General features: G+C 36.9%; 3 protein-coding genes across 7 annotated transcripts in view; 2 read left to right on the forward strand and 1 right to left on the reverse strand.

The window, feature by feature from the left end:
* The window catches only part of LOC129428031 (mannose-binding protein A-like), a 66,736-nt gene extending 58,240 nt beyond the window's left edge, over positions 1-8,496 (forward strand). The window contains exons 2-4 of one of the 3 annotated variants that reach the window (XM_055184892.2): positions 6,534-6,729; positions 6,840-6,908; positions 7,268-8,496. In XM_055184892.2, the coding sequence (XP_055040867.2) occupies positions 6,534-6,729; positions 6,840-6,908; positions 7,268-7,740 (738 nt within the window). In that variant the 3' untranslated portion in view covers positions 7,741-8,496. Of the gene's footprint in view, positions 1-6,533; positions 6,730-6,839; positions 6,918-7,267 lie in introns of all 3 variants that reach the window. The other 2 variants (XM_055184890.2, XM_055184891.2) reach the window with 2 other exon arrangements.
* Positions 1-14,522, forward strand: part of prr13 (proline rich 13) — a 359,338-nt gene that overhangs the window by 277,529 nt on the left and 67,287 nt on the right. The window lies entirely within an intron of this gene.
* Positions 11,219-14,522, reverse strand: part of sp1 (sp1 transcription factor) — a 31,533-nt gene continuing 28,229 nt past the window's right edge. For all 3 annotated transcript variants that reach the window (XM_055183595.2, XM_055183594.2, XM_055183596.2), the window contains exon 6: positions 11,219-12,381. In XM_055183595.2, the coding sequence (XP_055039570.2) occupies positions 12,077-12,381 (305 nt within the window). In that variant the 3' untranslated portion in view covers positions 11,219-12,076. The remainder of the gene's footprint in view (positions 12,382-14,522) is intronic.

A 14,522-nucleotide genomic window follows, 5' to 3' on the forward strand; every position in this document is an offset into this window, starting at 1 on the left:
CTTGTTAGCTTCATGCTAACTTCATGCTAATCTTGTTAGCTTCATGCTAGCTTCATGCTAATCATGTTAACATCATGCTAGCTTCATGTTAACTTCATGCTAACTTCATGCTAATCATGCTAACATCATGCCAACTTCCTGATAATCATGCTAACATCATGCTAACTTCATGCTAATCATATTAACATCATGTTAGCTTCATGCTAATGATGTTCGCTTTATGCTAGCTTCATGTTAATCATGTTAACATCATACTACCTTCACGTTATTTATGCTAACATCATGCTAGCTTCATGGTAATCATACTACCTTCAATAAACAAAGCCTTATATCTCCACATCAGAACATCGTAGAGACACGGGGGTTGGACCGTTTGACTCGTGACTTGGAGTATAATCATACATTGCCCCCAGAATTTTGCCACGGCAAGCACCACTTCACATTTTCTTCAGGAAATGTACCTATCTAGTTATTATTATTCTTCCGTGTTTTCTGAGACAAAATTTCTAACTCTAACTCGTCCTAGAGCTTTCAAGCTACAGCCATCAAACTTTGGACATACCTTCGGTCTGATCTGACTCGAGTTGCTATATCTTTTTTAACTGATGGGACCTTCCGAATTCCTAAACGGGGCGCTGAAACACCCCAAAATTTCCATTGACTTAACATTGAGACAAACTTTGACGGGTCATAGCTGCGAGTGAGAAACTTGTAGAAACTTGTGGCTTACCACATTTAAGGAGGCTGACAGGCTGTGTAAGAACATACCTCACAATGGGGTGTAAGCTGTACCCCTGGGGTGTAAGGGGCCCCCAAAATTTCCCATTGACTTATAATGGGGCAGGAAACATGCCCATAAAAGGGAATAAAAGCGTCCCAGATGGAATATCTTCACTTTAGAGTGTCTTAGAGACATGGGGGTGGGCTAATTTTACTCAAGCATCCAATCAGTCTCTTAGGATCACCCCAGAGCTATTAAGCCACGCCCCTAGCAACAATTTTGGGTACCCTAGCAACATCTCCCATAGACTACCATTATAAAAAGCCCAGATGGATATCTTTGCACTAGAGTGTCATAGAGACATAGGGGTGGGCTCATTTTACTCAGGCATCCAATCAGTCTCTTGGGATTCTTATTGAGGTATTAAGCCACGCCCCTAGCAACAAAATATGAAGACCCTAGCAACATAATAAACAAAGCCTTATATCTCTGGATCTGAACATCGTAGAGACACAGGGGTTGGACCGTTTTACTTGTGGCTTAAAGTGTAATCATTATGGGATGCCAATTTTCTCCCTAGCAACCAAACTTAGTACCCTAGCAACGGAATAAACAAAGCCTTATATCTCCGCTTCAGAACATCATAGAGACACGGGGGTTGGACCGTTTTACTTCTGGCTTGAAGTGTGATCATTATGGGATGCCAATTTTCTCCCTAGCAACCAAACTTAGTACCCTAGCAACGCAATAAATGTTAGCTTCATGCTAGCTTCCTGCTAATCATGCTAGCTTCATGCTAATCATGCTAGCTTCATGCTAGCTTCATGCTAATCATGCTAGCTTCATGCTAGCTTCATGCTAGCTTCATGTTAATCATGCTAGCATCATGCTAACTTCATGCTAATCATGCAAACTTCATGCTAATCATGTTAGCATCATGCTAACCATGCTACCATCATGCTTGCTTCATGCTAATCATGTTAGCATTATGCTAATCATGCTAGCATCATGCTAGCTTCATGCTAATCATGCTGTCATCATGCTAGCTTTATGCTAATCATGCTAGCATCATGCTAATCATGCTAGCTTCATGCTAATCATGCTAACTTCATGCTCCCTTCATGCTAATCATGCTAATATCATGCTAGCTTCATGCTAATCATGCTAGCTTCATGCTAGCTTCATGCTAGCTTCATGTTAATCATGCTAGCATCATGCTAACTTCATGCTAATCATGCAAACTTCATGCTAGCTTCATGCTAATCATGCTAGCTTCATGCTAGCTTCATGTTAATCATGCTAGCATCATGTTAACTTCATGCTAATCATGCAAACTTCATGCTAGCTTCATGCTAATCATGCTAGCATCATGTTAGCTTCATGCTAATCATGCTAGCTTCATGCTAACATTATGCTAGCTTCATGCTAATCATGCTAACTTCATGCCAGCTTCATGCTTATCATGCTAGTATCATGCTAGCTTCATGCTAATCATACTAGCTTCATGCTAATCATGCTAACATCATGCTAGCTTCATGCTAACATCATGCTAACTTCATGCTAATCATGCTAACTTCATGCTAATCATGCTAGCTTCATGCTAATCATGCTAGCTTCATGCTAATCATGTTAGCATCATGCTAACCATGCTACCATCATGCTTGCTTCATGCTAATCATGTTAGCATTATGCTAATCATGCTAGCATCATGCTAGCTTCATGCTAATCATGCTGTCATCATGCTAGCTTTATGCTAATCATGCTAGCATCATGCTAATCATGCTAGCTTCATGCTAATCATGCTAACTTCATGCTCCCTTCATGCTAATCATGCTAATATCATGCTAGCTTCATGCTAATCATACTAGCTTCATGCTAATCATGCTAACATCATGCTAGCTTCATGCTAACATCATGCTAGCTTCATGCTAACATCATGCTAGCTTCATGCTAATCATGTTCGCATCATGCTAATCATGCTAGCATCATGCTAATCATGCTAACATCATGCTAGCTTCATGCTAATCATGCTAACTTCATGCTAGCTTCATGCTAATCATGCAAACATCATGCTAGCTTCATGCTAATCATGCTAGCTTCATGCTAATCATGCTAGCTTCATGCTAATGATGTTAGCATCATGCTAACCATGCTAGCATCATGCTTGCTTCATGCTAATCATGCTAGCATCATGCTAGCTTTATGCTAATCATGCTATCATCATGCTAGCCTCATGTTAAATTATGCTAGCTTCATGCTAACTTCATGCTAAATCGTGTAAGCATCATGCTAGCTTAATGTTAAAATCATGCTAGCTTCATGCTAAATCATGCTAGCTTCATGCTAAATCATGTTCGCTTCATGTTAAATCATGCTAGCTTTATCTTAAATAATGATAGCTTCATGCTAAGTTGTCAAACTCTACTCTCAGACTAGGCTTTCTCAAGCCAACATAAAGTTTGTTCCGACGAACTTTTCTATCTAGTTTAATGATTATTCTTTAATTTGTATGAAAGTAAGTTCTGGATTTAAATTAAGTTTCAGTAAGATCACTGGAATATCTTCTTACTATAAAGTGATTGGCCCTCATTTATCATTCTTGCGTAGAAACGGGCGTATATGTTGGCGTAAGATTATGCTTACACTCCTCTCACCGCCTGATTTATGAAACTGTGCGTACCGTTGATATTCAGGTGTACGCAATATCTGCCCTTCATAAATGCCGCGGCTGAAAACGATCGTCATTAGAATAACACGCCCATATAAATTCAAGTCTCCGCCTCCCCCCACGCCCTCATTTTACGCCATTGACACACGAAAGACGGCAAAGAAGAGAATCCGGGGAAGTGAAAAGAAACAAAATTGTTTTATTTGGGAGTTTAAAGAGTGGGATTAAAGACACATTAATAATTGGATGACAATTTGTAATATTCTTCTTATTATTTTTGTTATTAATTGATATTTAGAAGAATAATTATTTATTATGATTATTATTATTTACTGTTGCCTACATCTAAATTCTATGTCTGCTTAATGGTTCAGTTAATTTTTTTAAATAATATTTTAAAATGATGTAGTAACGTTTGTAGTGTGTTGTTCTGTATTTACATACAGTTGTTTGTTAGCTGTATCTTAGATCCAGTTTGATACGGAGCTCCGGATATAATTCAAATTAACAATTTGTTTCCACGACATCTACATGTTTTACTAAGCTAATTCATAATTTGAAGTAATAATAATTGTAATAGTAATTACGAAATATTATAATAATTAATTCCAAGGAACAAACTGTTGAATATTGGGAACAAATTCTAAATTTATGGCCATACTTTAGACTAAATAAGAAAAAGAAGTGTCCATAATCCCAGCTAGAAATAAAAAGTTCTAAGAACGTTCCCTGAAAGTTCCCAATGTTCCCAAAAACATTCTGCCAACGTTAAAAGCGGCCAGTTTTTTTTAAGTTCTAGGAACGTTTCTGTTGTCTGATCGTTAGAGTAACGTTACATTTTACCATTTTTAAACGTTATGACAATGTCATGTTTCAATGCTCACACAATGTTTAAAACAACAACTGTTTATTATATTGACTTGTTTAATTGTTATGTAAATGATAGAGAAACATTGCATTTTATTATTTTATAAAACATTATTTCTGTATGTAGTAAATATATTGCTGTAGAAAACTCAATTCCCTTACTAGGTTTAGATGTTGATGTTTCACTTCAAGTCACCCTTATTGTGATTCGTGTTTGTTTTAGTTGGTCTCTTGACACTTGACTTTTTGCCTACTAGTTTTTTCCTGGTTGTGTTAACTTTGTGTTAATGCACCACATTTGTTATGAAAAGTTATTAATGTATTTCTGTGGTAGTTGGTATAACTCTAAAGATCATCACCTAATTCATTTACTAATCAAAAGTTTATTTCCTGCCAATATTGTATATTAGATCCAACTCTTTCACAGCAGTTTGTCATTAAGGAGTTTTAGAAACTTTGGACAAAAAATATCCGCTGTATAGTTGGGATGCCCAAACATCAAGAATCAGACTATGAATCTCAACCATGGTGACAATTAAAATTGTTAAAAAAAATCCTTATTTATCCATGCTGCAGTGCATGCTGGGAGTCCTGAATGAGGTTTGTAATTTGTTAATACCCAGCATGCATTGCAGCATGAAGTTTTTCATTTGATTGTCGCCATGGTTGGGATTCGTGGTCTGGTTCTTGATGTTTGTGCATCCCAGTTATACACCAGATATTTTTTGTCCAAAGTTTCTAAAACTCCTTAATGACAAAATGCTGTGAAAGTGCTGGATCTCATTTACATTTTTGACAGAAAATAAAGTTTTGATTAGTAAATGAATTAGGTGATGATCCCCACCATTATGCACCAACAACCACAGAATAACACTATTAACTTGGCATGTTCATAACAAATGTGGTGCATTAACACAAAGTTAACACAACCAGGAAAAAACTAGCAAGCAAAAAGTCAAGTGTCAAGAGACCAACTAAAACAAACACTAATCACAATAATGGTGACCCAAAATGAAACAAACATCAACATCCAAACCCAATAAGTGAACTGAGCCCTCCACAGCAACACATTCACTAAACACCCAGAAACAATGTTCTATAAAACAATAAAATGCAATGTTTCTCCATCATTCACACAACAATCAAACAAGTCAATATAATAAACAGTTGTTGTTTTAAACATTGTTTGAACATTAAAACATGACATTGTCATAACGTTTAAAATGGTAAAATGTAACATTACTCTAACGTTCAGACAACAGAAACGCTCCCAGAACCCAAAAAAAACCAGCCGCTTTCAACGCTGGCAGAATGTTTTTGGGAACATTCGGGAACTTTCAGGGAACGTTCTTAGAACTTTTTATATCTAGCTGGGATGTTGCATAAAAGATAATTCGTGGCCATGATTTTGTCCGCATGTCATCATGATCGGATTTATGGCTCCATTCAACACAAGCATTTTACCTTACCTCATCTGTATTTATTTATCATCGAATGGTATGTAACTAGCTTACCTTTTGATGCATTATTACCATGTTTTCGTAGCACATCCTTGTGCTTTCTTGCAATGTGCCGCTTCAGATTCCAGGATGAATATTTGCTTTTACAGTCTCTCCACACTCCCTTTTAATGTTTTCTTCCTGTCCAATCTTAACTTTGATTTTTACTTTACATTTATGTATAAGGCTTGAATTCCATAACTTATTGCTAGACGTTTTTACAGATTCTCGAACTAGCAAATTATCAAAGGGCGTTCTGGGTTCAGCGAGCGGAATTTTCGGAAAAAGGCGCTCTGATGGCATTACTGCACCGCTCAACGCTCCGATCCGCTCACGTGCTCTGCCCTGAAATGGCTCGCAACTTAAGGAATACATATGCATACAAATCAAATGCTTTGGTAAAATCACACAAATTAAACATTGAAGTTCATGTTGCAAAAAAAAAAACTTAAGTTTATAAATACTATTGTTGTTGTTTTTTTTTACAGTGGGTCATAATATATCATATACTATTTTAGTTTGTAAGTGCGTTTTGTTGTGTTAGGAATTTTTTTCTGTGCATTTCCTAACTCAAAACGTGCGTACACCACCTCCTGAGCAGGCGTAGGATTTGAGCGTGCCGTACGCCAACGTCCATATTGATAAATCTCAAAGTCACCGTGGTTTTGGGTGTACGCAAGGTGTACGCTGGAAATTTGGTGTACGCACTTTTGATAAATGAGGGCCATTGTGTTTAAGGTCCTGGAAAGTTTAGCAAAGTTTTCTTACGTTACACCAGCAGATGGCACCAGTGTACGTCATTGTTCTTCTGATGCTTCAGTCTGGACTCTTGCATGGAGCTGAACCTCCAAACCTAAACTGTCCTGCTTATGGTGGAGTACCAGGCACTCCTGGACACAACGGTCTGCCTGGAAGAGATGGTAGAGATGGAAAAGATGGGGTCATTGGACCTAAAGGAGAGAAGGGAGAGCCAGGTTTGTGTGAGAGTTTAAGTGCATGAGTGCAGTAATTGGGTCTGTGGTTAACAGGAAATCGTGATGAAGACAGATGAAAAAGATTTATCTTTTTTACTTTTCTGTCACAGGAGTGGATGTGCAGGGACCAGCAGGTAAAGCAGGACCACCTGGACCACAAGGACTAACAGGGCCACCAGGTCTACCAGGTATCAAACATTATGGGGCGGTTTCCCGGACAGGGATTAGCTTAATCCTGGACTAGGCCTTAGTTTAATTATGAAATATAACTAGTTTTAACAAATATGCCTTACTAAAAACATTATCTGTGTGCATTTTGTGGCAAAACAAAGGGCCCTGATGTATTTTAAGATATGGCAGTGCAAGTTGTTTTCAGTTTGGACAGCTCTTAAAAATGTTTTAGTCTAGGACTAGTCTAATCCCTGTCCGGGAAACCGCCCCTTTAAGTTATAATATGTTATTTTGTTCAGATTTTTCACAGCTAATTTTAAAATTTTAATAATGCATATCAGCTATCTTGTAAATGTTTAATTTTCAGGGCATCCTGGAGATGACATCACATCTTTAAAATCTGAGATCCAGCATCTAAACACCAAGATTGCCATAATGGAGAAATTTGCAAGTTTTGATACATTCAGAAAGGTTGGACAGAAATACTTTGTTTATGATGGTGTTGTAGAAAATTTTAATAATGGGATTAAATGGTGCAAGGAAATTGGTGGAACAATTGCTTTGCCAAGAAATGCTGAAGAAAACCGAGCGTTGCTAAGAGTAGCGCTAGCCAGTGGATTAAGTGGTAAGAAGCCATATATTAGAGTCACAGACAGAGACAAAGAAGGACAGTTTGTAGACATTGATGGAAAACCCTTGACTTTTACCAAATGGGATTCTGGTCAACCTGATGATTATAAGGGAGCACAAGATTGTGGTGCTCTCATAGATTCCGGTTTTTGGGATGATGTTGGTTGCAATGTTCCACATCATATCATATGTGAAATAGAAATCAACTAGAATGTGCCTCATTCAGGATATAAGTAACTATACAAACCTGCAGGATTATACACATATTCACACATATTCATCTGACTGTCAAATATTTCCACAATTAAATAACATTTTATAATAAAAAAATGAAATAACAGGGTCTTGAAAGAGGGGCCATATTACCCGTATTTTGTGTTCTTTACATTAGTTATTAATTTAATTGTTTTTTCACAAGCTCGCATTAACATGTAATAGATAGGGAATGAGATAAAACATATTTGGCGTGCTGTCCGAGGAGAGGGCTCCGAGCTCTGAATTTTAGCCAAACCCAGAGTACTCCCCCCTCTTTAACTGTGATAAATGAAACTAGATGAGAGTGAGGTGATGGGGTGGAGGAGGGATGCTGCAAAAAATCTGTCACGGGACATAGGTGAGGGACTGCTATTTATAGGCACATCTTTGCACTGATTGGTCGGCTTAGTTGAATAAACTTCATTAAATAAATTTTTACATGGTATGGTACCACCGTATCTTTTTGATTTAGTACACTTATACTTGCCTTCGAGATCCTTTAGGTCCTCGGACAAGAAATTTCTGATCAAAGTCTAGGGGTAAATCTTGGGGAGATTGTGCTTTCTCTGTCTGTGCCCCCAAGCTTTGGAATAGTCTGCCGCTTAGGACTACCTCCACAATCTCTTTTAAAGACTCATCTTTTTTTCTCTGGCTTTTATGTGAGTAGTTTTATGTTGTTTCAAATGTACAGCACATTGGTCAACTGCTTTATAAATAAATTACCTTGCCTTGCCTCTTTAGGACTTGCTGTGTCATAAACATATTATTTTTCTAGGATTATCTTTTGATGGTGTCAAGTTGAAAGTGCATTGCACATGTTCATGTTGTGCAGGCAGTATATCTGAGGTGGGTCAGTTTCTCACAATATCAATTTAAACAACATCGACAAGCCCCTTAATTTTTACAAGTAAAAGTATTACAAAGAGATTACAATGCATGTCCCTATAAACAAACAAAAATATTCATTAACTTCTTACACCCTGAAGCTATTTTCGCCTGGATTTTGCCTACCCAATTTCAAAAACTTCCCATACCCACATGCAGAGGTTAACATACAAATGTTTGGTATCATTTTACAGGAAACCATTTGAAATTACAAAAAACACTGTTGAAAGTGCTAAACATGGTTGTATGTGATGTCAGTCCTCTAATAAACACAAAAATAAATAGGCGCTTTTTGATGTTTTTTTTGCTAAAGTTTTTATTTGAAAGTGTATAACTCTGGCCCTGAGTGCCTCAGCTCCCTGCAGACAGTTTTGTTTGATTCCAGCAATTGCCAGCTTACAGAGGAAAAAGGAATTTTTCTCTATCATAATCTATGCAAAAGTTATTTTACTACAACTGATGGGAGGAATAATACCCTTTTTGTATTTAATTTCCACCTAAAAATATTTGAAGTGCTCCCATAACCACAGTGGAATAAATGCAATTTCTTTATATCATTTTAAAGAAAACCCTTTGAAGTTACATAAAAAGCTGCTGTTTGTGAAAACTATTGTTATTTATGTTGCTTTTCATATGATGAAACACCAAATTTTCTTTTTTTATGTTGTAAATAGTCTTTGATAGTGTATAACTCTGGTTCTGGGTGCTCTAGCAGACTGCAGACAGTTCTGCTTGTTAGCAGCAGCAGACAGTAAACACCCAAAAAAAATGATCTCTTTAGCATGTCGCATTCAAAAGTTATTCTCATTTTACTGAAGGGTGCGAAAATACATTTTTCATATAAATATTAATTTTTTGTTTTGCACATATAATAAATAGCAAGGGATTATTAATGAACACAACCAAAGAAAATGCTGTGAATGGACTCATTTTTTAGAGTAGGACCTAATATAAAAGATGGTGTATCATTTGTGGCTATCTGTGCTATCTGAGGCAGTTCATGCTCAAGTTTCACATACGTTTACAAAAGACGATTTTTTTACCTTATTATAGGTAGCCTTATTCCTGAGAACGAGAGCTTTCATTTGATATAAGACTTGCCCATGTTTGTCATATTTGAAAAATATGAAATATGTGAATATTAAATCATATAAAAAATTATGGGGGGGGGGGGGTGATAATGTAAATTAAGTGTAAATAACTTTCTTACAGTAAAAGATATCTCAAAGTGATGCATATCTGCAGAAAGTAGCGAGTCTAAGCTTTCAAACAGTATCTCATATGTGTTACTGGGGTCCATGACAGACCATTAACAATTAAAAGAATATTTTATATTAAGTCAAAATAAGATAAAATGGGGACAAAACATTTTCTGCAAAAATGACTGACTTTTGTCTTGTTTTCAGTACAAATATATATTCTTAAATCAAGATGCATTTTCTTCATAGATAACAACTAATGAGATTTTAATGATATTTTGACCATTGAACTAGGAAATATCCCCGGCTTTCATTTAAAAAATCTGGTCACCTTAATGTACAGAACTCTTATTATTCATCTTTGCAAAGTAAATAGTTGTTTTATTCTAAGCCACCTTTAAGACTCTGATGTCTGTGCCAAATTTCATGACATTTTGAGCATGTTCAAAGTTGTTGGCCAATTGGTGTGGGCAAAACCGTCAAAATAGCAACAAATATGTGGCAAAAGGGCTCTGTAGCACCCTATTTTGACTATCGGTGGGGTTAATTTTACCCTCAGTTCCCAAACCTGTCAGTAACAACAAAATAGTTCACTGATACTTACCCACATAATTTCACGTGCACAGTTTTCTGGGAGCAACCATGTTGAAATGACCCGTCTTCACTTTTTGCAGTTATTTTTGCAAACTAGAAGTTTTTAATGTCGGATTTGTCCGGTAGCTGCTGTGTGGTGTACAGTATGATGTTCTATACACATGTTTAAATGCATATGGCTATTTTATGATTTTTTTATATTGTTTTATTCTTCCCATTTTCCCTCTGCTAAAATGTTTTTTTTTTGTACACCTGCTTTGTAACTAAACACATCGTAAAAAAGCGCTATTGAAATAACTACAAAATAAAAGGTGTTTTGATAGTTTAGACTTTAACAATCATAAAGATAACAGCACATGCAGTTTTAATGTATTATTTGATTTCAATGCTTTGCAATGGCTCTGTACTATCTTGGTATCAAACATTTGCACTTTTGTTGACCCTGTAAATACAAAAGAATTCCATGAATGTACTACTGTTAAAAAAAAGGGATGACTCCGCCAAAGACTTTACTAAGACCCCTTAACAGATGTGTGTCTATGTAAAAGCACTACCCAAACAACAAATACATTTTTTTTTACATTTACCTCAGCCATTCAGTGTTTGTTGGTGTATAAATGCTAATGGTGTGATGAGACAACCTCAAAAAGTAGTGGTCACTTTATTTTAAAACAGCATTGCAGTATGTTAAAGAAAAAGGGAAAGACCATTCAACCAAAGTAGAGACATTAAATGACAACTATTGAGGGTCTGTATGTAGTTCATCTTAATTTAATCATGATGAGTGCTTAACACCAAGAGTAACATTCACCTGAGTTCACATATGAAAAGTGTAAAGCTTTGGTTATTACTCATTAGATTCATGGAAAATCCCCCTCTAATGTAGATATTAAGGCTTTTGGCTTTAACCAATTTTAACTGACTGGAAAAAAAATTCTGATAAATTAAAATGACTGCTTAAGACTAGAGCTACCAAGAAAACTGGCACATACATCAATATTTACTGTAACTTAAAAGTGTATTGTATAGAAAGACAAAGGAAACAAAGCAAGTTATGGACCATATACATATTATAAAATGGTAACGCTTAAGACTGCACAATTCATACATCCACAAAACAAAGATCATTTTCGGAATTTGCAGTTTTTATGCTTAGAAAAAATATAACTTATGTACAAAAAGCAAACTGTATCAAATCTGTAGTTTTTTTCTGTGATTAATGCACATAAAGATGATGGCTTGTGAGTACACTAATAAAGACTAAAAAAAGACAACTATGATATCAGTTTCCCACAGCTTTCAAACTTTCTGTGCTTATGTTGTTTACTTTTAACCCACTGTATCCTTTTCCTGGACACCAAGTGAATTACTGAGTGATGCCGAGTAATACCCTACAAGTTCAGCTTAGAGAATTAATAAAAAGAACCCAAAGGACTTTATACAATATACAAGGAAGGGATGCAAAACAAAAGAAGATGAGGTAAAGCAACACTTTTTAGATGCTATCACACCTCAAACTACCTCAGTGAAAGCATGCGTCATGGGCTTTACAATGCATTCACCTCCTGGTCATGTGAGTGAATACACAATACAATGTAGCCAGCCAATGTTCATTAATAGCCATTGCTATTCAGATTAATGGAGTGAAGATCTGTGACCTGCATGACATTGATGCTACCGGGCGGTAAACGGCCAAACCCATCTGAAGACGTGTCCATGGTTAAGAGAGTTTGCTGCTGGCTCGACACGTCGCTGGTATCGCAGCCGTCAGCGCTGGCTGCGGTTGAAAGAGTGTTGTCGTTATTATTCACAGCTCCAGCTGAAGTTTTCTTATTCAAATGGGTCTTGATGTGTTTGGACAGGTGGTCACTTCGCATGAAACGCTTGGGACACTCTGGGCACGAGAACTTCTTTTCACCTGTAAAACAGTTCAACATTTTCAGTGACCACAGTTGCACATTTGCAGAACACAGTCATATCCGTACATATACCTATATAACTGTATTATATAAACTATGGTTTTACCACGGTAAAAGTACTTCAACCGTGTTTTTGGCTGATTGCAATTAGTTTAACCCTCTGGGGTCCTAAGGTGATTTGGCGGTGTTGACCAAAATCAGTGTTTTCCATACATTGATTTACTCGTGGCGCACCGCCACGGAATCAACACTGGCCGCCACAAATAGATTTTCATGATCCCCATTTACATTTATATTTTACTTTCTCGTATGCAGCGCATGCCTTTCTCTCACATAACAGTGAAAAGGTGGCAGTGTTTTCAATGTCCGTTCCTCCGTATACTTTCTTTTTTGCGTAAACGTCAACAGTCACAGATTTTACTGACAGAGAAGACGGGTGATGACTTGAAGAAAGGTTAGCACTAGTGTTTCCCACACACACACACACCCGTTCTCTCCCTCTCTATGATTCGGTATGCATGCGCACGTGTTTTGTAGTAACTTTGTGTAACAGTTACTGTGTATTCTCTCATATTTCTGAATTTGCACCCAATTGTACGCGACAATAAAACTCACATTTAAATAAAAAAAGGGCTCATAACAAGACTTTGATGAGAATCGCAACAGCAGTAAGACTTTAATGTAAATGTATGGTGATTTATAGACCAGCTGTAAATATACACGTACATTTCGTAATTTCCTGTTATTTTGCGGGTTTCTTTCAAATATAAAAGCGCTTCAGCATTTACTTGTGCAATCGAGTTACCCCTCCCACTTCTGAATGTTTTACTGAGATTTCTAATCCCATCCGAATTGACCATCAATATTAGTTGTCAGTTGTGTTAAAATGCAATATAACGTGACATATCAAAGAGTAGAAGTGAAACATATTTCAGGTGCCAACACTCGATCAAAAGCATACACGTGATGACGTCACATATATGCTAATTAGCGTGTGACGTCATCACCGCCACAAATCTCTCAAAATCCTGTGGGAAACACTGAAAAATCATCTGCCTACATATTCACATAAAACAATATATTGATTTATAATTTTAAGACACATTTTGCTAAGAGAGGCAATATGAGAGGAGGTGTTTTCCACTAGGTACAGTATGTACCCAATACTTCTTTTAGTACCACCTCGGTTGAGGTTCCAAGCGAGCTGATACTAAAATATGACGTGAAAACACTGTAGATCTCTGATGGTCTGAGAGAATCATCACTGCAAGCATCATTAGCAAGATTAGCTTTACCTTCCTGTCTCAAGCAAACCTGTGCTTTGTTGCAAGTTCCCAAACTCCCTTTAAACGGTGAAAAACATCAACAGGCTGAGAATCAGGAATGCACGGCATTTTTGCAACTTAGCAGAGCGCGTCGACTGACGCCATGAGTGTTGGTACAGAAAGGTCATGTGAGAGAGAGGTAGTGATAAACGCAATGTGCAAACATCTATTTGTGGTGGTATAGCATTCCAACAACACTCTCACTTGTAAGATGTCAAAGCAGTATGCATCGCAAATATAACGACATGCCTATAATCCCTCCCACTCCAAAGTGTTACTAAAATCGATGGAAAAGCTAACCAAGACAAAGTGAAGTGAGCTGACCTGGCCTAAACCGTGGGGTACTATGCAATGGAAAAGCGCCATAAAGGGCTCTGATTCTACCAAGCACTATTCATTTAACCGTAATTCCTCAACCATTCGCGCTATCAAAATTTTTTATTGTTCCTAAAAGATGACAAATTGCACTTTTTGGCAATATATGGTTTATTACAGTAATTTCTTGCTTTCTGTCCGCCAATCGCTGCTGTTATCTAGAGAGCTGAAGGGGGGAGCAGAGAGCAGATTAGAGAGAAGAAATTAAAAATGTATGGAGCGGTGGGACGGTGGGGTTCTGTTGGTAGCTCAGAACTCGACGACCCGACTGTTTAAGTTGATTTTTAATAAAGTAGGGTGTATTTTTTAAATGATAAAGACCTTTCTCTTTAGTTTATAACATTAACCTATAAATTATACGTTGCAGGAGGGAGCTAGAACAATACAAGACTTTCACAAACACAGTTTTGAAAGATTCAAAATATTGTCTGTTATTGTTA

Source organism: Misgurnus anguillicaudatus, chromosome 14 (assembly GCF_027580225.2).
Source record: "Misgurnus anguillicaudatus chromosome 14, ASM2758022v2, whole genome shotgun sequence".
Lineage (NCBI taxonomy): Eukaryota > Metazoa > Chordata > Actinopteri > Cypriniformes > Cobitidae > Misgurnus > Misgurnus anguillicaudatus.